The sequence below is a fragment of the Oryctolagus cuniculus genome, chromosome 16, assembly GCF_964237555.1.
Source record: "Oryctolagus cuniculus chromosome 16, mOryCun1.1, whole genome shotgun sequence".
NCBI lineage: Eukaryota > Metazoa > Chordata > Mammalia > Lagomorpha > Leporidae > Oryctolagus > Oryctolagus cuniculus.
This window is the reverse complement of record NC_091447.1, coordinates 61,036,539-61,059,108: the sequence shown is the minus strand read 5'-3', so window position 1 is coordinate 61,059,108 and position 22,570 is coordinate 61,036,539. Positions and strand designations below refer to the sequence as shown.

General features: G+C 52.4%; 1 protein-coding gene across 1 annotated transcript in view; it reads right to left on the bottom strand.

The window, feature by feature from the left end:
- Window positions 1-1,617: 1,617 nt before the first annotated feature.
- Window positions 1,618-22,570, bottom strand: part of ADGRE1 (adhesion G protein-coupled receptor E1) — a gene marked incomplete at its 3' end in the record, with an annotated part of 60,575 nt that continues 39,622 nt past the window's right edge. The window contains 13 exon segments of the mRNA XM_070059510.1: window positions 1,618-1,853; window positions 2,039-2,234; window positions 3,194-3,363; window positions 4,943-5,142; window positions 5,313-5,432; window positions 6,784-6,964; window positions 8,586-8,669; window positions 11,787-11,875; window positions 14,393-14,539; window positions 17,109-17,258; window positions 18,328-18,474; window positions 20,029-20,178; window positions 21,248-21,394. Coding sequence (XP_069915611.1) covers window positions 1,618-1,853; window positions 2,039-2,234; window positions 3,194-3,363; window positions 4,943-5,142; window positions 5,313-5,432; window positions 6,784-6,964; window positions 8,586-8,669; window positions 11,787-11,875; window positions 14,393-14,539; window positions 17,109-17,258; window positions 18,328-18,474; window positions 20,029-20,178; window positions 21,248-21,394 — 2,017 coding nt within the window.

The following is a 22,570-nucleotide window of genomic DNA, read 5'->3' as shown; positions in this document are numbered from 1 at the left end:
TCTCCCCTCCATCTCCTCTCTCCCTATCTCCCCTCTCCCTCCCTCTCCCTCCCTCTCTCTCTCCCTCTCCCCCTCCCTCCCTCTCTCTCCCTCTCTCCCTCCCTCTCTCTCCATCACTCTCCTCTCATCTCCCTCTCCTTCTCTCTCCCTCTCCCTCCCTCTCTTCCCCCTCCCTCTCCCTCTCTCTCTCTCCCTCTCCCTCCCTCCCTCCCTCTCCCCTTTCCTTCTCCCTCTCCTCCCTCCCTCCTCTCTCCTCTCTCCCCTCTCCCCCCTCTCTCTCCCTCTCCCCCTCCCTCCCTCTCTCTCCCTCCCTCTCCCTTTCCTTCTCCCTCCCTCTCCCTCCCTCTCCCTCCCTCTCCCTCTCCCTCCCTCTCCCTCTCCCTCCCCCTCTCCCCTCCCTCTCTCTCCTTCTCTCTCCCTCTCCCTCCCTCTCCTTCCCTCTCCCTCCCTCTCCCTCCCTCTCTCTCCTTCTCTCTCCCTCTCCCTCTCCTCCCTCTCCCTCCCTCTCCCTCCCTCTCCCTCTCCCTCCCTCTCCCTCCCTCTCTCTCCCTCTCCCTCCCTCTCTCTCCTTCCCTCTCCTTCCCTCCCTCTCCCTCTCCCTCCCCCCTCCCTCCCTCTCTCTCCTTCTCTCTCCCTCTCCCTCCCTCTCCCTCTCTCTCTCTCCTTCTCTCTCCCTCTCCCTCCCTCTCTCCCTCTCCCTCTCTCCCCCTCTCTCACTCTCTCTCTGTCCCTCTCTCACTCTCTCTCACTTTCACTCTTGATGTTTCCCTCCCTCCTCTTCCTTTCTCTGCAACTCTGCATTTTAAATAAATAAAAAGTAAATATTTATTTTTTTAAAGATTTATTTATTTTACTTTGAAAGTCAGAGTTACACAGAGAGGAGAGGCAGAAAAAGGGGGAGAGGTTTTCCATCTGATGGTTCACTCCCCAGTTGGCCGCAAAGGCCAGAGCTGCGCCAATCCGAAGCCAGGAGCCAGTAGCTTCCTCTGGGTCTTCCCACGTGGGTGCAGGAGCCCTACGACTTGCGCCATCTTCTACTGCTTTCCCAGGCCATAGCAGAGAGCTAGATTGGAAGTGGAGCAGCCGAGACTAGAACCAGCGCTCATATGGGATGCCGGCGCTTCAGGCCAGGGCATTAACCCACTGCACCACCCCCAAAAAAAGTAAATCTTTAAAACATATACATGGGGCCAGCGCCCTGGAGCCGTAGGTTAATCCTCTGCCTGCAGCACCGGCATCCCATATGGGCACTGGTTCTAGTCCCAGCTGCTCCACTTCCAATCCAGCTCTCTGCTATAGCCTGGGAAAGCAGTAGAAGGTAGCCCAAGTCCTTGGGCCCCTGTACCCACATGGGAGACCAGGAAGAAGCACCTGGCTCCTGGCTTCGGATCAGCGCAGCTCCAGCCATTGCAGCCATTTGGGGAGTGAACTAACGGACAGAAGACCTTTCTCCCTGTCTCTCCCTCTCACTGTCTGTAACTCTAGCTCTCAAATAAATAAATAAAATCTTTTTAAAAATTTTAAAAAATAAAAAAATATGCATTATACACACCGCTCTTGTCTACGCAGCACGAACTCGGGCAGCAAGGGTTCAGGGAGAGTGAGGCCAACACTCACCGGTTGTGCATCCCGTAGCCCTGTGGCTGGACGCCGGCAGAGACGGCCACCACCAGCGCTGGGAGCCCGTAGCCAAAGGCACAGAGGTATACCATCTTGATGTTGCGGGAGCTGAAGTAATTCACCACCTTCAGGTTCCTGACCGTCAGGGTGAGCACGATGGCCTCTAGTAGCATCCAGAAAAAGCAGGCGAGGAAGAGGTAGTGCAGGAAGCCCGCGATGATGGCACAGACCATCTGCAGAGGGCGAGCACAGGCGTGAGAACCCCCCAGCCAGGGCACAGGTCGAGGGGCAGTGAGCATGAAGGGGAGTGAGCAGAGCACCTGCAGAGGCCCCGAGGAGGGAACCGGCATGCAGGGACCCAGGGGTAGATACGGGGAGATGACGACCTGGGTGGGGGCACCGCCCGAGGGACACAGACCTGGTTCTCAGTCTTGTCTATCCCAACGAGGAAGAGAATCTTGGCCAAAAAGAGGCACACGCAGAGGTGCAGGTGCAGGTAGGTGTTGTGGTTGCGGAATGGAGCGGCACAGCAGGAAGGTGAGGATGGCCAGAGCCAGGCACAGCAGGGAGATGACCATGCCCGTGTGGCTGATGACGTACAGGGCAAACTCCAGCTGTCAGAAAGCAGATGTGGTCAGCATCCCCCAGACAGGGCAGAGAGTGACCCAGCCCCTCGGCATGGCAGGAAGGGCGATGCAGTCAGATCTCCCCGTGTTCAAATCCCACCTCTATCTATTCATGACCAGGCAGGCTACCGAGCCCCCATCTCCCATCCCGGTATGTGGATGTAGAAACACTTAACCAGGCGAGTGAGTGGTGTCACGGTTGGGACACCACCTGGGGTCCTCACGTCTCATGTGAGAGGAACTGGGTTCAATGCCTGGCTCTGCTCCCGGCTCCACCTCCCATTCATGCAGCTCCTTGGAGGAGGCAGCAGGTGGTGGCTCAAGTACTTGGGCCCCTACCACCTGCGTGGGAGGCCTGGACTGAGTTCCTGCTCCTGGCTTCCGCCTGGTCCAAGCCCCAGATGTTGCAAGCATTGGAGGAATGAACCAGCAGATGGGAGATCTCCCTCCCTCCCTCCCTCCCTCCCTCCTCCTTCCTCCTCCTCCTCCCTACTCCTCCTTCCTTCCTCCTCCTCCTTCCTCCTCCTCCTCCTTCCTTCCTCCTTCCTCCTCCTCCTCCTCCCTCCTCCTTCCTCCTCCTCCTCCTCCTCCTCCTCCTCCTCCTTCTTCTTCTTCTTCTTCTTTCTTTCTTTCTTTCTTTCTCTCTCTCTCTCTCTCTCTCTCTCTCTCAAAAACACCTAACAAAATAGCCCAGCTCATGCTAGGTATGAATTAAATGAGACTTGTGATTCCCACAGTGTTGTTCCTCCCTAGAATCACCATCTCTCTCCGAGTCCACTACTTCCCAGCCCGACAATGGCGCCCTGAATGACAAAGACAACCCACCACCCTATGTCCCCATGGCTAACCTCCCATGACACCCCAACCATAAAGGACACGACAATCAGTCAGTGTTTTCTCGTTCAATCTGGGACCAGACACTCAGAGCACAGATCACCAGCACTGACCGTGAGCTCCCAGAGGCCATGATGATGGCCAAGTTCACCATCCGGTTACAGCTGCAGACAGTGTAAGTCTCGGAAGCTTCCAGAATCACACAGCCAGAGCGTGTCCACCTTCCACCATCCACATCGGTGCTCCAGGAAACACAGATGGGCCTCTCATGCTCCTGTTTTGGCTGAAACACCCAAAGTTTGGGTCAACTGAGAATTCCTTCTCCAGCAATTCAATGGGGGCTTCCCAAGAGCCACGAGGGACAAGGATGTATCAGGTGTGCTCTGTAGGGAACGGGGCGGGTCCACCAACGTGCAACAGTGCACAGCAAGTCCTGTGGCATTCCATAGGCAACGGAGACCAGTCTGAAGGGGCAGCCCATTCGGGTTGCCAAAAAGACAGCTCCTGGCTCCATCTGGTCCACGACAGGGCTTCCAAACTAGCCGTTCATTTCCTCACTCACTCATCCACCGTGTTTGGTTGAATACCTACTGTGTGCCTTGAGTGGTGCTGTCTGTGGACAACATCAGTAAGACAGACACGGTTCTGTCCCCAAGTGAGATAATGGGAGGAGAAACGTAAGAAAAACAAGTCAACAGGAATACTTCTAGCCACTGCTGAAAATGACCAAGAATGTATAAAAGAAGTTCAATGAGGCTGGAAGAAATGAGAGATGCACCGTGGCTATCCAGAAGAAACACTGGCAATGGAGCACAGCACAAGGGGGCAGGGTACTCTGAGCAGTGTGTGCAAATGTCCTGGGGCACAGAGGAGCAGGATGCATTGTCAGAACTGAGTAAGTCCACGGGGCTGGGAAGCAGTGAACGGTAGAGAGATAAGACTGTGCACGTGCTGGTGCAAAACCCAACATGCAGGCTCACAGACCGATGGAACACATTCCATGGAACTAACTATACCTGACGCTTATTAGAAAATTAAAACCTATTTGGCAAACTTTCAGAAGTGAGATTATGGGAAATTTAAGGGGGAAAAAGCGGCTGTGACCAGTTGAAGAGTGTTAGGGACTATTATGGAGAAGAGGAAGAAAGGATTTTGCTTTATTACTGCAAGTCGAATTTGTTATCCCAGGAAATGCAACCAGGCCTTTCCTACTTCTTTAGCTGGAAGATCAAGGGGCCTGGGCATGGGAGAATTCCCTGTGAGTGGATTCAGTGTTGCCAACCTCAATAGCTGAGAGTGGCAGGCATAGGGCCTGGTGGTGAGGGTACCCGCTGGTGTCCTACTCACGCCCCCCCAGCGGAGTGCCTGGGTTCGAGTCCCGGCTTCGCTGCTGATTCCAGCTTCCTGCTAATGCAGGCAATGCTCAAGTGGCTGTACCCCTGCCATCCACGTGACAGACTCAGACCGAGTTCTGGCTTCTGGCTCCATCCGGCCCCTGCCCCTGCTGTCGCGGAAATCTAGCAGATGAACCAGCAGACAGATCGACATCTCTCTCTCTCCTCCCACATCCCCCTGTCGCTCGGCAGGTACAGATGCATGTCGCTGACCCCGGGCTCACGTTGCTAACATGAGTGGCCTGCGCCTTGGCTGCATCAAGGGGCAGAATGCTAGCCATGATGGAACTTTCTAGATCTTACCAGTTGGGGAACCTGGCAACAGCTATATTGGGGATCTCTGTGTTACATCCTACTGCTGAACCTACAGTTATCTCCTAATAAAAGCCTTCATCTATAAAATGAAGACCTTTAATGCCACTGAGAGAAGTGAGGATGGGGGGGTGGATGGGGGTCCCCTTCCCACACCTGCATGTTCTCCAGGGTGTAGACGATGGGCTCCGAGAAGCCCTCCTTCTTCTCCCCAGTCGTGATGCCACCAACAACACGCGAATTCATCTTCAGCTTCCTCCCGGAGTTGTCCCCAGAGCCCCAGGGGTCTTCTAGGAAGCGTTCGTCTAGAATGGACTCCATGCCCGCAAAGGACACAAAAGCCACTCCGGAGAGCCCTGCAGGTTCCCCCCGGACGAGAAAGCACAGGAGAAACCGTTAGCTGCACACACGGCCATTCCCGCGCCCATCTTCATCGGTGCCCAACCCCCCGGTGCTGGGCTTGGACTTCGCCGGCAGGGGGCGGTCACCCGCACCATGCCCGGGACCCTCGGGAGCAGACTGGTACCTGTGGGCTCAGCTTCCTCCACCGTGGAGCAGCCGATCTTCATCTTGTCCCCTTTGGCCTTCAGGCTGAAGAACTTGCTCTCCCCAACGCACCCATCCTTGATAACTTTGCTCTCAATATCTAAGACCAGAAGGCGGTGGTGCATGAGGGGACGCAGATAGCAGGTCCCAAGAGGTCTCTGTCCACGAAAGGTGCTGTCCACAGCAGAGAGTGGAGAAGGCCATGGAAAAGGCATTGGGCGCCATGGTATGTGGCCACAAACCAGTGAGAAAGGGAGCTGGAGCTTGGGAAGTGACCTCTGAGTCTCGGGGGGGCTGGTGCTGGAGACACAGCAGGGGCTGAAGTCCAAGGGGATGGTGAGCCACAGACTTGGGACCCCCTGGCCGCTCCAGACTTTAGCAAGTTTCCCAAAGCAAAGGAAACAGAAAGGGAGCAAGGGGGACCCGGCTCTACTGCCCACCAGCTGTCAACCAGGACGGGGGCTCCCAAGTTTCCTCTCTATCTCATCTACTGTCATTAAAAAAAAAAGCCAACAGGGGGCAGCACTGTGGCACAGTGGGCTAAACCTCCCCCTTCAGCTACGACATCCCCTTGTGTGCCAATTCGAGTCCCGGCTGCCCCACTTCCAACCCAGCTCCCTGCTGATGGCCTGGGAAAGCAGTGGAAGATGGCCCAAGTCCTTGGGCCCCTGCACCTGTGTGGGAGACCGGGAAGAAGCTCCTGGCTTCAGCTCCAGTCATTGTGGCCATTTGGGGAGTGAACCAGCAGAGGGAAGACCTCTCGCTCTTCACCTCTCAAATAAATAAGTAAATCTTTAAAAGAAACAGATAGTAACCTTGGCTGTTGGGGGGTGGGGGACTTTTGTGCTTCCGTAGGAAGCTTAGGATTCTAGCACGGATCCTAAGAGACACAGGGTCTCTGCTACCCCCAGCACATGGAGGCAGCATCATCACACAGGACACATCGCGTGAAGAACGAGGAGACAGGCGCTGGAAGCTTCTGAGCGTGGAGCAATGGACAGCAGCCCTGTCTGGCCTAGCTGTGACGATGCCACCGGCAGGAACACCACGCCTCACGGCGGAACGCCTGGTTCCAGTTCCAGCTCTGCTCTTGAGTCCAGTCCTGCTCATGCAGTCTGGGAGGCAGCAGGCGATGGCCCAAAGCAGCCGAAGCCTGGACTGAGTTTCCGGCTCCCACCTCTGGCCCAATCCTGCCCCATTGTTGCAGGGTTACTGGGAGGGGGGGGGAGTGAACCTGCCCCATCTGTCTGTCCATCTCCATCCCTGTCTATCCCTATGTCCATGTCTGCCCCTCAGGGACTAAGGAGATGGAAACACCAGTGATCCTGGTTGGACTGGGACACGTGGAGTGCATGGATTGAAATGAGTACCATTCTCACAGGCGAGATTTAAAAGCAAACTAGCAGAACCTCAGTGGCCGGGCATGAGCACCCTACCGACAGGCACCCTACCTAATTGTTGTGTGCGGATGCACTGGCCGCCACTCTCCGCAGTTCTCAGCAAAGTCGCCACGGTGGCGCTCTCCACACTCTGCAGCAACACCGTGGCCAGGGCTGACGACTCCGCCCTGGTGAAGTTGCCAGACGACACCGAGGCTTGGTCCAGCACAGAAGCAAAGTTCTCAGCCACAGTCTGCAAGAAGAGACATCTGTCCCCCTCCCCCTCCCTCTCCCTCCCCTCCCTCCCCCTCCCTCTCCCTCCCCCACCCTTCCCCTCTCCCTCTCCCTCTCCCTTTCCCCTCCCCCCCAGGAGAGCAGGCTGGGAGTAGAGCCGGAAGGAGAAGGGAAGGGGCAGCCCTCCTCTTCCTGATTCAAGAGCCCCCGCCCCCAGAAAGCACACAGTTGCCCTCACTCACTCACTCTGCCTTTCAAATAAATATTTTTTTTAAAAAACCTATGCTTTATTTTATGAGCCAATGACCCCAAGGTTCCAGCCACAAAGTAACGTTAGGGAGGGGAGAATGTGGATTACCTCAATTTGATCAGTACACATCACATATACAGGTACTGAAACGTCACAGCGCACTCCACACGTATGTACAGTTACCGTCAAAAGTAAACTATGATCTTTTCACTTTGTATTAAACTATTTAGTCTTTGTAATGCAAATTAAAAATGTTACCTCAAAAATAAATATTAAGCTGGAAAAAATAAATATTGCTGTAGTAAGCAAATTTTCAAAAATGAAAAAGTTCAACTTATTGGTGAAATAAATGAAGATGTAATCAAATTATGGAATAGAATGAAGCTGTTAAAAAATATTGTAGTATGTTCAAAAAGTTAGCAGAAAGTAGAAGTAAAACAAAACCATTTTGGTAAAAAAACCATCTGAAATCCATGCGAACTTTTTCATTTTTCCATGAGCTTTTTTGTGACACCTCCTATAAGTTCAGGTCCTGGCTCCTCTGTTTCTGGTCCAGCTCCTTGCCGTGCACACCCTGGGAGGCAGCAGTGAGGGTTCAAGTGCCTGGACCCCTGCACCCACGTGGCAGACCTGGGTGGAGCTCCTGGCTCCTGGCTTCAGCCTGGCTCAGTTCTGGCTCTCGTAGGCATTTGGGGAGTGAACCAGCAAATGGGAGATACCTTTCTCTCTCTCTCTCTCTCTCCCTCTCTCTCTCTCTCTCTCTCTCTCTCTCGTTCTTTTTAAGTAAAATGAAAATGCTTTTGAAACTCTTAACAGTACACCAAGAAAAAAACTAATTTTGTAATACAAAGTAGCTCAAAAGCCTTCTTGGATAATGAGATTCAAAGATGAGCTTATATCTGAGGCTAGCATTGTAGTGTAGCAGGTAAAGCCGCTGCCTGGGATGCCAGCATCCCACACGAGTGTTGGTTCAAGCCCTGGCCGTTCCATTTCCCATCCAGGCCCCTGCGAATGGTCTGGAGAAAAATAGTGGAAAATGGCCCAGGTGGTTGGTTCCCTGCCATCCATGTGGGAGATCTGAATGAAGTTCCTGGCTCTTGGCTTCAGCCTGAACCAGTGCTGACCATTGTGGCCACCTGGGGAGTGAACCAGCAGATGGAAGCTCTCTGTCTTTCCTTAACTCTTTCAAAATAAATAAATCTTCTAAAAAAACAGCTTATTTTGATGCAAAAATTTTAAATCCTTGCATAATCTTTTCACAAGACATAGCTTCATGTGTGTCAGGGTTTTCAACCTCACCCTAACATGCTACACATCAGCTCACAGCTCACTTATCACTCTCTGCTCCCCAAGTGACACTGAGACATGAGGACGAAGGCGGCACCATTACCTTCAGAGACGTTGGGGGAGCTTTGCTCTCGCAGGATTCATCCAGCACGCCGAAGGTGGCATTCATGAGTGTGCAGAAGGAAACCTGTGCCCAGGAGAGAGACGACCTGTGAGCATGGGTCCACCTGTCCCCCTAGCATGCCGCCCAGGGACTGCACCAGCAAGACCAGCAGGGGGCGCTCCCTGTGAGCACAGGTCCACCTGTCCCCCTAGCCTGCCACCCAGGGACTGCACCAGCAAGACCAGCAGGGGGCGCTCCGTGTGAGTGTGGGTCCACCTGTCCCCCTAGCCTGCCACCCAGGGACTACACCAGCAAACCCAGCAGGGGGTGCTCCCGAATTCCAGCATCGCCAGAGTTCTCAGAGAAGTGAGAAAACCCCTCAGAGCCTATCACCATAAATTAACGAATTTTGATCACATAAGTCCATGGGGTGCTAAATCATGAAACAACATACATGGAAAACTCTTGGAGAAATAGAACTACAAAATAAGTTTAGGTGTAGGTATCTGGGGCATTCCACATCCCCTATCAGAGTGCCTGGTAGTTCCAACTCCTCTGCCTCCGATCCAGCTCCCTGCTAAGGTGCAACCTGGGAGACAGCAGGTGGTGCCTTGAACACTTGGATCCTGAAACCACAATGCAGTTCAGGCTCCTGGATTGGACCTGGACCAGCCCTGGCTGTAGCAGGTATTTGGGGAGCGAAGCAATGGATGGACAACCGTGTGTGTGTGTGTGTGTGTGTGTGTGTCCCTACTTTTCAAATAAAAGTAAATAATTATTAAAAGTTTATTTGGCGCCGCGGCTTACTAGGCTAATCCTCCGCCTTGTGGCACTGGCACACTGGGTTCTAGTCCCGGTCGGGGCGCCGGATTCTGTCCCGGTTGCCCCTCTTCCAGGCCAGCTCTCTGCTGTGGCCAGGGAATGCAGTGGAGGATGGCCCAAGTCCTTGGGCCCTGCACCCCATGGGAGACCAGGATAAGTACCCGGCTCCTGCCATCGGATCAGCGCGGCACGCCAACCGCGGCGGCCATTGGAGGGTGAACCAATGGCAAAGGAAGACCTTTCTCTCTGTCTCTCTCTCTCACTGTCCACTCTGCCTGTCAAAAAAAAAAAGTTTATTTTGGTGCAAAAATGCTTAATGCATGCATTGATTTTGCAGCATACTCATTTTCCATGAATGTTTTTAAGTAGCCTCATACGTTTACAATGCAGAATGATTAAATCAAGATAACAAGGCCAGTGCCTCAGATAACTAGGACTTTTCCCGGTGAGAACCATTGAAGGGCACTATTTTAACAGTTTTTAAATATTCAACGCACTCTAATTAGCCATAGTCTCCATTTTGCCCAATGAAGCTCAAAAAGCTTATTCCTCCTGCATAACTGAAACTCTGTATGCAAACTATCTCCCCAGCACCCTGCCCCCCGCCCCTGGAATCACCCCCTTCTCCTCTGGTCTTCCGCACAGGAGAAAGAACACCCACGCTTGGTCTGTGTCTGCTCCCACTCCCGTCACACAAAGCTGCCACAAGTGACAGAATAGTCCCTTTGCTAAGGCTGTATGCATCTCACCAAGTTAGAAACTTCAGCTTTCTCTTCCACAAAAAAAAAAAAAGTAAACAAAAAGCAAAACTATTTAGTGTGGGGCTGGCATTGTGATGTACTTGCAGCCAGCATCCCACATCCGAGTGCTGGCTCAAGTCTCGGCGGCTCCACTGGGGACCCAGCTCCCTGCTACTTGGGTCTCTGCACCCCTGTGGGAGACCCGGATGGAGTTCCAGGCTCCTGGATTCCGCCCAGCCCCAGATGCTGTGAGCCTCAAGAAGTGAACCATCAAATGCAAGATCCCTTTCTGTCTGTCTCCTTCTCTGTCACTCTGCCTTTCAAATAAATAAAAACTATTTAGAGGCCAGCATTGTGGTACAGTGGGTTCAGCACTACCTGCAGTGCCGGCATCCCAGATGGGCACTGGCTCAAGTCCTGGCTGCTCCACTTCTGACCCAGCTTCTTGCTAATGCACCTGGGAAAGCAGCAGAAGATGGCCCAGGTCCTAGAGCCCCTGCACACACATGCAAGACCTGGATGGAGTTCCAGGCTCCCAGCTTCTGCCTGGCCCAGCTCTGGCCATTGCACCCATTTGAAGGATGAGCCAGTGGATGGAAGATCTGTCTGTCTCCAACTGCCTTTCAAGTAAATAAATACTTTTTAAAAAAAAAAAAACTATTTAGTGCAGTAAAAAAGATGGGGAAAGGTGTGAAACCCAGCAGTCCAAATGGAATAGTATTCAGCCATAAAAAAGAATGAGTTTCTGATCTATGTTACAATGAACCTGAGAATCATTCTAAGTGAGAGAATCCAGACAAAATGACACAGATTGCATGATTATATCCATATAAAACGTGCCGAGTAGACAAATCCACAAAGACCACAAGCTGATTTGTATTTGAAAGCAGCAGAGCTGGGGGGTGGATAAGTGGAAAGTTACTGCTGAATGGAGACGGGGTCTCCTTTTTGGAGGTGACAAGGATATTTGGTGCTTGTCTCGCAGCCCAGGGAATGTGCCCCGTGCACTGTGTTGTGCACTCCAGAACACTCAAGTGGCGAGTTTTAGGTTGTTCTGTTTTACAACAAGTAAAGAGAACACCAGCACCCAAGGTACCCAGGAATGCCAGAGCTAGCATGCATGCCCATGTTTAGAACAACACATCACCAACCCCACGTCACCCAGAGGAGCACCAAAACCCTCACCAGTATGGAGACTCCTCTGTAGTTCTCTGTATTCTGTGAGCCAAAGAAGCCCTGTTACAGACAGGCAAAGACTACCTTTCCTGCATCCCTTGCAGCTAAGCATGGTCATGTGACTGCCTTCCAGCCAATGAGGCATAAGCAAAAGTGATAGCGAGTCATATTCTTAGAGGACTGGGCTGTGCCTTTCCCTTTCCCCATCTTCTCGTCCATAAACCGAAGTGCAGTTGTGACGGCAGGCACAGGAGCAGCCGTCTTGGGCCACACAGTGGGAGGCTTGTGTTGGTAGAGACTCCGATCAGGGGTTCCCAGCTTACACTCACTGCTACAGAAGAGGAAGGAAAGCAGCCGTCCACTTCAGGGCCCTGTGACCTCTGTCTTCACAAAACCTGGGAAAACAGCCTTCCTACGTGGTTTCCAGGGACAACTTAGAGAGAGGAGCTCCAGAAACACTTACGGCTTCAGGTTCCTCGGCTGCTGCCCCATGACATCGCTGCACCTGTTCGTTGTGGGGTATCACATCTTCCCTACATTTGAAGGGGACTCCTGGGAAGAAAACAAAACCATCACACCACACTCCAACCACGGCAAGGCGTGAGCAAGGGGCCAGCGTGGTGGCCATGGGCTAAGCCACCACCTGCAACACCAGTATTTCATAGGATTGCCGGTTCAAGTCCCAGCTGCTCCACTTGTGATCCAGCTCCCTGCTAATGGGCCTGAAAAAGCAGCCAGAGATGGCCCAGGTCCTTAGGTCTCTGCCACCCGTATTAGAGACCTGGATGGGTTTCCCAGAACTCAGCCTCAGCCTGGTCCAGTTCCATTTGGAGAGCGAGCCAGTGACTATAATTTATCTATTTCCTTCTCAAATAAATACCTCTAAAACGATCCAACATTATATTTTAAAATCTTTCATGTGTGTGCTTGGGGAGATAAATTCTCCAAACTACTTTGCATGGCACCAAAGCCCAGCAGAAACTGACCCCTGCCCACCTCATCAGGTGTGGCCAATGTCCCTGCCCCCAGCTCTCCCTCCACGTGAGCCTCAGGACCCTGAACACGCCCACCACCCTCCGTCCGGAATGTTCCTACTCCCCCTTCAAGTTGTCACCTAAACGTCATTTTGCTGGACTGCATTGAATACCCCGCTGGTCACCCCAAAGCTCACCACGGTTCTTAAACTGCTGCCTCCTGTGATTTCCATTAAATCACCGTGATGTGCGTGCACGTGGATGCTCCCCCCAATCTTATATTTTTATTTTCTAAGGAATACAGATTTCCTAAGTACAACTTCAGGAATATAGTGATTCCTTCCACCCCTCCCCCTCCCTCTCCCCTTCCTAGTCCCATTCTCCATGAAGATTCATTTTCAATTAACTTTGTACACAGAAGACCAGCTGTATACTAAGTAAAGATTTCAACAGTTTGCACGCACACACACAAAATAAAACTGAGAACAAGTTTTACCGTTAATGCTCATAGTACAACTCATTGAGACAGAGGTCCTGCATGGGAAGTTAGTGCACAGTGACTTCTGTTGTTGATTTAACAATTAACACTCTACGTATGACATCAGTGACCACCCAAGGCTCTTGACATGAGCTGTCAAGGCTATGGAAGACTTCTGAGTCCACAAACTCTCAGTATTTAGACAAGGCCATAAGCAAAGAGGAAGCTCTCTCCTCCCTTTAGAGGAAAGTACCTCCTTCTTTGATGGCCCCTTCTTTCGCCTGGGGTCTCACCCACCGAGGTCCTTCATGTAGGACATGTTTTGCCACAGTGTCTCAGCTTTCCATGCCTGAAATGCTCTCACAGGCTTTTCAGCCAGACCAGAATGCCTTAAGGGCTGATTCTGAGTTCAGACTGCTGTTTAGACCAATTGTCATTCTATGAGTCTGCTGTGTATCCTGCTTCCCATGTTGGAATGTTCCCTCCTTTTTAATTCTATCTGTTAGTATTACCAGACACTTTATTCTATTTATATGATCCCTTTAACACTTAATCCTATCTACGTGTTCACTTTAACACTTATTATGATCACTTTAACACTTCAGATGGCATTGTTACCACCAAGATTAATGGGATTTGGAGTCCCATGGCAAGTTTTTAAACTGAACCCTTAGAAGTGAGCCCATAGGACTGTATGCAGAACTATACAGCTTTATAATCACAAACTTCCTCCTCCCTCTCTTATTCCCATTCTGATTTTTCTTTTGAGATCTATTTTCAATTGACTTTATACACATATGATTCACTCTATGTTAAGTAAAAATCTCAACAAATAGTATGAAGAGAAAAAAAACTGAAAAAACTAAAATGAAACCGTTCCTCAACAGTCAAGACAAGGGCAGCTCAAGTCATCCCTTCTCGGAGTGTCAATTTCACTTCCACAGGTTTCCTTGTAAGTGCTCTGTTAGTGCTCACAGATCAGTTCCCCAACTGTAAGCTGCGTGACAGCAGGTACCACGCCCATCGTGTCCAAGACTGAACACAGGGAAACTGGTGCCCTGGCCTGTGGGGTCAATGAACTGGTTACAGCTCCAGAAATAGGTCAGTGGATGACGGTGGGAGAGAGAAAGAGGGGAGAGAAGGGAGGGAGGGAGAGAGGAAGAGGGGAGGGGAGGGGAGAAGGAAGGAGGAGGGGGAGGGAGGAAGGCGGGGGAAGGGGAGGGAGGGAGGCGGGGGGGGGAGAGGCAGGGGAAAGAGGGAGGGGAAGAAAGCAGGGGGGAGGGAAGCAGGGGGAGGGAGGGAGAGGAGGGAGGAAGCAGGGGGAGGGGGAGAAAGGCGGGGGGAGGGAAACAGAACAAGGACTTTCTCAAAACAACAGGCAGAAGTCATTGCTCGTGGACCTGTTGTACAAGAATGCCAGAGACCAGACACAAATATATCACAAACTCAGATCTACACTAAAAAAAAAAAATAACAGTTTCAGGAAAGAAATGAATGGAGGTAAAATCTAAAACTGAAAAGGAGAAAAACATGTGGATGAGGAGAAGGCAGGATAAGGCTCCAGAAGTCGGGGAGAGCAGGCGTCTAACAACCAGAGCGCGAGTGGGAGGTTTTTACTTTTGCAGCTGAAGTTGCCATGTCGCTGGGAGCCTTCTGCACGGGGACGGAAGCCTGCGGTGCAGCCGCAGCTGTAGGAGCCTGGTGTGTTGGTGCAGACAGAATTTGGGCCACACGGTGAGGGGTCTTGGAGGCATTCGTCGACGTCTGCAAGGAATTCGAAAATATCAACAAAGTTGGAGGAAGGAGAAGAAACGCCTCCCCCAGGCCGACTGGCAAGCCCTCACATTCCGCTTCATGGTTCTTGAAACTCGGCTGCCCACTTCTGGGTGCAAAGCCAGGGTAGCAGGTGCAAAAGTAGCTCCCAGGGGTGTTGGTGCAATCCGAGTTGAGGGGGCACTTTTCAACACACTCACTGATATCTGGGGGTGGAGAATGGGGGAGAGGAAGAGCTGCCCGAGATGGCAACAACACACTTCCCCTTCGGGGCAGCCCCGCGTTGCCCTGCACTGGCAACAGCTTCTGAGAAACACGGCATTGGGACACCCTGTGCCTGTGCGGTCAGCATGGAGCGCGGATTTGCACAAGCTTGGGTGGTGCAGGTTGATGTTGCATCGAGCGACATGGGAGGTGCGGCTGGCGTGACACACGTGCTGTTTCATAGAAAGCTACTTCTATTCTTAAATAAATAAAAAAAAAGAAAGCTACTTCCGGTAGGTTGAAGGAGCACAGGCTAAAATACTGGTGAAAAATGTACTATGTACCTAAAGCAGCCACAGTCCCTTATGCCCAAGGGTGCCGTCTGCACACTCGGGCGTGTTCTGCACTTACACGGCTGGCAGTCCCGTCATGTGCACCTCAACCTGCATGATGCAGTGCACTGGGACCTCACTGGGCAACGGGAAGCACTCAGCTCCATTCCAGTCCCTGGGACCCACCACCTCACACACACCCATCATTCTCCATGTCCACTTATCGAATTCATTTGAAAGGAAGAGAGACAGAGAGAGCGTGGTGTTGGGCATTTGTGATTCAAGTGTAGATGGACACTGACACCTCCAAGGACAAGAGAATGGCCTGTGGTTGGAGGGTGTGGAGAAGTGGCTTCTCTCTAGTGAACGGATGACATTGATAGTGGTGATCACTCCACTTCCAGAATTACTTAGCTGCAAACCAGGTGAGCTCTCGTCAGACAGCACAGGTGCAATTTACACTTTGCATATGGAGCTGGGTAACGTGCATGACTGCAAAACCTTGGGGCCTGGAAGCTGGAATTCACGTCATGTGAAACCGGAATAAGTCAAACCAGTAAAAGAGATGACAACTTGATAGACAGGTGGGTGGAGGGGCTGGCGTTGTGGTGCAGCAGGTAAAGCTGCCACCTGCAGTGCCGGCATCCCGTATGGGTGCCAGTTCAAGTCCCAGTTGCTCCACTTCCCATGCAGTTCTCTGCCATGGCCTGGAAAAGCAGTAGAAGACAGCCCAAGTTCTTGGGCAGCCGCACCTGTGCAGGAGACTGGGAGGAAGCTCCTGGATCCCAGCTCCGGATCAGCCTAGCTCCAGCCATTGTAACAAATTGGGGAGTGAACCAGTGGATGGAAGACCTCTCTCAAAACTCTCTGTGTGTAACTTACGTCAAATAAATAAATAAATCATTTTTTTTTTTTCAAAAATGAACGGGAGCACAGGGCCTTATGGGCTGGCCTTTTCCCATAGCCTTGATGGGGACACACAAGGGCTCCTTGGGGTCCCCAGAGTTCTAGTAACATATCGTCAAGGCCCCTCTAAGTTTCCCCTCTATTGTTCTGCTTCTAAAAACATCAGAATAACAATTAACAAACAGTTGTTGATTTTAGAAGCATGAGTTTTCCCAGGAAATTAGAGAACATAACACGGCCTCTGTGTGCCTTTGGTAGACACTGCAAAGACGGCCTCCAGTGATGCCCCACTTCCTGCAAGTGCAGGGGGATTAACCAGCGAGAGAGGGGGCTAGCTCCATTCCTTTGGAACCCACAGGCCCTGGAACTAATCCCACTAGAATGCTAGAAAAGACTCCTTCCCAGATTTCTTTTTTTTCTTTTCTGACAGGCAGAGTGGATAGTGAGAGAGAGAGAGAGAGAGAGAGACACAGAGAGAAAGGTCTTCCTTTTTGCCATTGGTTCATCCTCCAATGGCCGTCAGGGACGACTAATCGCACTGATCCAAAGCCAGAAACCAGGTGCTTACCCTGATCTCCCATGCGGATGCAGGGCCCAAGGACTTGAGCCATCCTCCACTGCACTCCCGGGCCATAGAAGAGAGCTGGCATGGAAGAGGGGCAACTGGGACAGAACCCGGTGCCCCGACCAGGACTAGAACCCAGTGTGCCAGCGCCACAAGTGGAGGATTAGCCTATACAGCCACAGCACTGACCGCCTTCCCAGATTTATAAGCCCAGATCACAAAAAAAAAAAAAAAAAAAAAAAAAATTAGGTCCTGACTTCTTCCTCTTGGAAGTCGGTCGCCATGTTGTGAGGAACCCCAAGCAGCCATGAGGAAGCCTGAGGCAATCAGCAGAGCCCCGACAGTGGCCAGCACCAACTGCACCCATGCTAGCCAGGTTCCTTTGGACCTCCCAACCACACTAGAGCCCCAGATGACACCTCGCTACACAAAAGAGCCCTGGGATCAACCCCTAGAACCATGAGCTACTGCAGGGGTCATTGTCACAAGCCACCTACTTTTCCGGATGGTTGGCTGCCCACTGAGAAGCCCTCGGCTGGGCTGTGAAAGTCACCTGTGCACTGCAAAGCCGTGGTGTCCGCGGGGGCCCGACCGCTGGCTGAGAAGAACCCAGGCAGGCAGGAGCAGTTGTACTCCCCAGGGGTGTTGACGCAGACCGAGTTGGCACCACAGAGAGAGGAGTTCTTGGAACACTCATCCACATCTAAGCAGAAAGCAGTCCACGTCACAGCCTTGGAGGATGCTGAAGCTGCGGCCCCTCTCTCTCGCCACTAACCACAGTCGGCGGCTTCCCCGGCTCCAGCCTCACCTTCTAGAACACGTGTTCACCATGCACAGAGCAGCCATTTAGAGGCACACCCACCACCCTGTCAGCCTTCTGAGAAGTCTCCCCTCCACTCAGGAGGAAACCTGGGCCCTTCAATAGGTGGACAAGGCCCTGGGAATCTGGCCCTAGCCAAGCTCACCTACCTTGTCTTTGCTTCTAATCTGTTCCTGATGTGTGGTCGAGATGCCTTAACTACTAGTGGCTCACAAAGGAAAACTGTGGCCACTTTAGCTGCACACTCCCCTCCTGAGAATCTCAGGATTATTAATAGTAACACAAACGTGGGCCTGGCGCCATGGCTCACTTGGCTAATCCTCCACCAGCGGTGCCGGCATCCCATATGGGCACCAGGTTCTAGTCCCGGTTGCCCTATTCCAGTCAAGCTCTCTGCTGTGGACCCCGAGGGCAGTGAAGGATGGACAATGTGCTTGGGGTCCTGCACCCATGTGGGAGACCAGGAGGAGGCACCTGGCTCCTGGCTTCAGACTGGCGCAGCGCAGGCCATAGTGGCCATTTGGGGTGTGAACCAACCGAAGGTTGTCTCTCTCTCTCACACTGTCTATATTTGTCAAAAAAAAATAGTAACACAAAGGGAAGGTCAAGAGCATCGATGTTCCAGGTTCAAAGCCTGGCTCTGACACTCATGGCTATGCTCCTGACAGCATGGAATTAATCACACCCCCTCCCCACAAATTCACATGCTGAAGCCCTGACCCCTGGTGGGTGGTATTCATGGGTGTTAGTCACTGCTACGTTCCTAGTACTGAGAACAGTGCCTGGAATGGCGTAGACGCCCCATTCCTTGGAGGAGTACACGAATTAATAAATGAACAGTGACTTCAACTCTGCAGAAAATGTCTCCAAATTATCTGAGACCCTTCCCAACCCCTCACCACCGACTTTGCAAATAGATTCAGACTGGAGTGTCCCCAAGTGCTCCACCCACCTTCACATGCCTCTCCCAGACCCCGGAAACTCTTGCGGCCACTTCTGGATTCAAACCCCGGGTTGCAGGAACAGGAGTAGCTGCCGAGAGCGTTGAAGCAAGTGGCGTGCTCCGGGCAAGCTCGAGGATCGGCACATTCATCCACGTCTGGCAGATGCAAGAGAAAACCCAACCCACACCGAGGGAAAGGAGGAATCAGGGCTGAGCCTGCAAACAGGACATCACCCTGTGAGACAGGGACACACTGCCCAACACCCACGCTTCCCTTCATCTGGATGCACGGCTCATCGTGTGTGTGTGTGGGTGTGTGTGTGGGTGTGTGTGTGTGTGTGTGTGTGCGCAGCATGGTGGGAGAGGGGTGTTTCCCAGCCTCCCCTGCACTCATGCTCAGTCATGAGAAACTCTGCTCAATGCTGGCTGAGCAGAAAGGTGGCAAATACTTCGAACACATGACTGTCAGAGACTGCATAACCATGCATGGTCATCGAGGCTCCTGCAGGCACACACTGGCAGGTGGACTGTGGGAAGAGGCAGAGTACAGTCCTCCATCCCCTGAATCAAGCCAGCCTGTGACTGCCAGGAAACAGGGCATCTGTTCTAAGCCTGGTCCTCAGAACCCTGTTTTCTGGGCCGGCGCTGTGGCATAGTGGGTTAATGCCCTGGCCTGAAGCACCCACATCCCTTATGGGTGCCACTTCAAGACCTGGATGCTCCACTTCTGACCCAGCTCCCTGCTATGGCCTGGGAAAGCAGTGGAAGATGGCCAACGTCCTTGGGCCCCTGCACCCACATGGGAGACCTGGAAGAAGCTTCTGGCTCCTGGCTTCGGACCGGCCCAACTCTGGCCATTGCCGCAAACTGGGTCTGAGCCAGTGTATGGAAGACCCATCTCTCTCTCGCGCTCTATCTGCCTCTCCTCTGTGTAACTCTGACTTTCAAATAAATAAATAAACCTTTTTTTAAAAAGTGCATGGGAGCAAATGGCCTTATGGGCTGGCCTTGTCCCGTAGCCGTGATGGGGACACCACAGGGCTCCTTGAGGCCCCTGGAGCTCCAGTCACATACCGTCAAGACCACCTAAGTTTCCCCTCTATTGTTCTGCTTCTAAAAACATCAGAATAACAATTAACAAACAGTTTTTTATTTTAGAAGCTTGAGTTTTCCCAGGAAATTAGACAACATAACACTGGCCTCTGTGTACCCTTTGGTAGAAAATTCAAAGACAGCCTTTAGTGACACCCCACTTCTTGCGAGTGCATGGGGATCTCCCGGCGAGAGAGGGGGCTATCTCTGTTCCCTTGACACCCACACGAGCCCTGAACTGCCCCCAAAAGAATGCTAGATAAGGCGCCTTCCCAGATTTCTAAGCCCAGATCATTAAAAAAAAAAAAATCAGGTCCTGACTTCTTCCTCTTGGAAGTCGGTCACCATGTTGTGAGGAACCTCAAGCAGCCATGAGGAAGCCTGAGGCAATCAGCAGAGCCCCCGACAGCAGCCAGCACCAACAGCACCCTTGCTAGCAAGGTTCCCATGGACCTCCCAACCACACTAGAGCCCCAGATGACACCTCGCTACACAAAAGAGCCCTGGGATCAACCCCTAGAACCATGAGCTACTGCAGGGGTCATTGTCACAAGCCACCCACGTTTCCGGACGGTTGGCTGCCCACTGAGAAGCCCTCGGCTGGGCTGTGAAAGTCACCTGTGCACTGCAAAGCCTTGGTGTCCGCGGGGGCACGACCGCTGGCTGAGAAGAACCCAGGCAGGCAGGAGCAGCTGTACTCCCCAGGGGTGTTGACGCAGACCGAGTTGGCACCACAGAGAGAGGAGTTCTTGGAACACTCATCCACATCTAAGCAGAAAGCAGTCCACGTCACAGCCTTGGAGGACGCTGAAGCTGCGGCCCCTCTCTCTCGCCACTAACCACAGTCGGCGGCTTCCCCGGCTCCAGCCTCACCTTCTAGAACACGTGTTCACCATGCACAGAGCAGCCATTTAGAGGCACACCCACCACCCTGTCAGCCTTCTGAGAAGTCTCCCCTCCACTCAGGAGGAAACCTGGGCCCTTCAATAGGTGGACAAGGCCCTGGGAATCTGGCCCTAGCCAAGCTCACCTACCTTGTCTTTGCTTCTAATCTGTTCCTGATGTGTGGTCGAGATGCCTTAACTACTAGTGGCTCACAAAGGAAAACTGTGGCCACTTTAGCTGCACACTCCCCTCCTGAGAATCTCAGGATTATTAATAGTAACACAAACGTGGGCCTGGCGCCATGGCTCACTTGGCTAATCCTCCACCAGCGGTGCCGGCATCCCATATGGGCACCAGGTTCTAGTCCCGGTTGCCCTATTCCAGTCAAGCTCTCTGCTGTGGACCCCGAGGGCAGTGAAGGATGGACAATGTGCTTGGGCTCCTGCACCCATGTGGGAGACCAGGAGGAGGCACCTGGCTCCTGGCTTCAGACTGGCGCAGCGCAGGCCGTAGTGGCCATTTGGGGTGTGAACCAACCGAAGGTTGTCTCTCTCTCTCTCACTGTCTATATTTGTCAAAAAAAAATAGTAACACAAAGGGAAGGTCAAGAGCATCAGTGTTCCAGGTTCAAAGCCTGGCTCTGACACTCATGGCTATGCTCCTGACGGAATGGAATTAATCACACCCCCTCCCCACAAATTCACATGCTGAAGCCCTGACCCCTGGTGGGTGGTATTCACGGGTGTTAGTCACTGCTACGTTCCTAGTACTGAGAACAGTGCCTGGAATGGCGTAGATGCCCCATTCCTTGGAGGAGTACACGAATTAATAAATGAACAGTGACTTCAACTCTGCAGAAAATGTCTCCAAATTATCTGAGACCCTTCCCAACCCCTCACCACCGACTTTGCAAATAGATTCAGACTGGAGTGTCCCCAAGTGCTCCACCCACCTTCACATGCCTCTCCCAGACCCCGGAAACTCTTGCGGCCACTTCTGGATTCAAACCCCGGGTTGCAGGCACAGGAGTAGCTGCCGAGAGCGTTGAAGCAAGTGGCGTGCTCCGGGCAAGCTCGAGGATCAGCACATTCATCCACGTCTGGCAGATGCAAGAGAAAACCCAACCCACACCGAGGGAAAGGAAGAATCAGGGCTGAGACTGCAAACAGGACGTTCACGCTGTGAGACAGGGACACACTGCCCAACACCCACGCTTCCCTTCATCTGGATGCACGGCTCATCATGTGTGTGTGTATGTGTGTTTGTGGGTGTGTGTGTGCGCAGCATGGCTGGGGAGGGGTGTTTCCCAGCCTCCCCTGCACTCAGGCTCGGTCATGAGAAACTCTGCTCAATGCTGGCTGAGCAGAAAGATGGCGAATACTTTGAACACGTGATTCTCAGAGACTGCAGAACCACTCATGGTCATTGAGGTTCCTGCAGGCACACACTGGCAGGTGGACTGTGGGAAGAGGCAGAGTACAATCCTCCATCCCCTGAATCCAGCCGGTCCTGTGACTTGCCAGGCAAAGGGCACCACTTGTAAACCTGGACCCCAGAACCATACTTTCAGGGCAGGGTCAGTGGTGCAGTGGGTTAATGCCCTGGCCTGAAGCACCCACATCCCATATGAGCACCAGTTCGAGACCTGGATGCTCCACTTCTGACCAAACCCACTTTTATGGCCTGGGAAAGCAGTGCAAGATGGCCAATGTCCTTGGGCCCCTGCACCCACATGGGAGCCCTGGAAGTAGCTCCTGGATCCTGGCTTCAGACCAGCACAACCCTGGCCATTGCCACCAATGGGGAGTGAACTAGTGATGGAAGACCCCTCTCTCTCTCTCGCTCTATCTGCCTCTCCTCTGCATAACTACGACTTTCAAATAAATAATAAATCTTTTTTTAAAAAGTGCATGGGAGTTATGGCCTTAGGGGCTGGCTTTACCCATACTCGTGATGCGGACACCACAAGGGCATCTTGGGGCACCTGGAGCTCTAGAAACATAGCGTCAAGGCCCCCCTAAGTTTCCCTTCTGTTGTTTTACTTCTAAAAAAATCCAAACAACAATTAACAAATAGTTTTTGATTTAAGAAGCATGAATCTCCCCAGGAAATTAGAGAACATAACACGGCCTCTGCGTGCCCTTTGGTATACACTGCGAAGACAGACTCCAGTGACACCCCACTTCTTGCGAGTGCATGGGGATCTCCCAGTGAGAGAGGGGGCTATCTCCCTTCCTTGACACCCACAAGAGCCCTAAACTGCTCCCAATAGAAT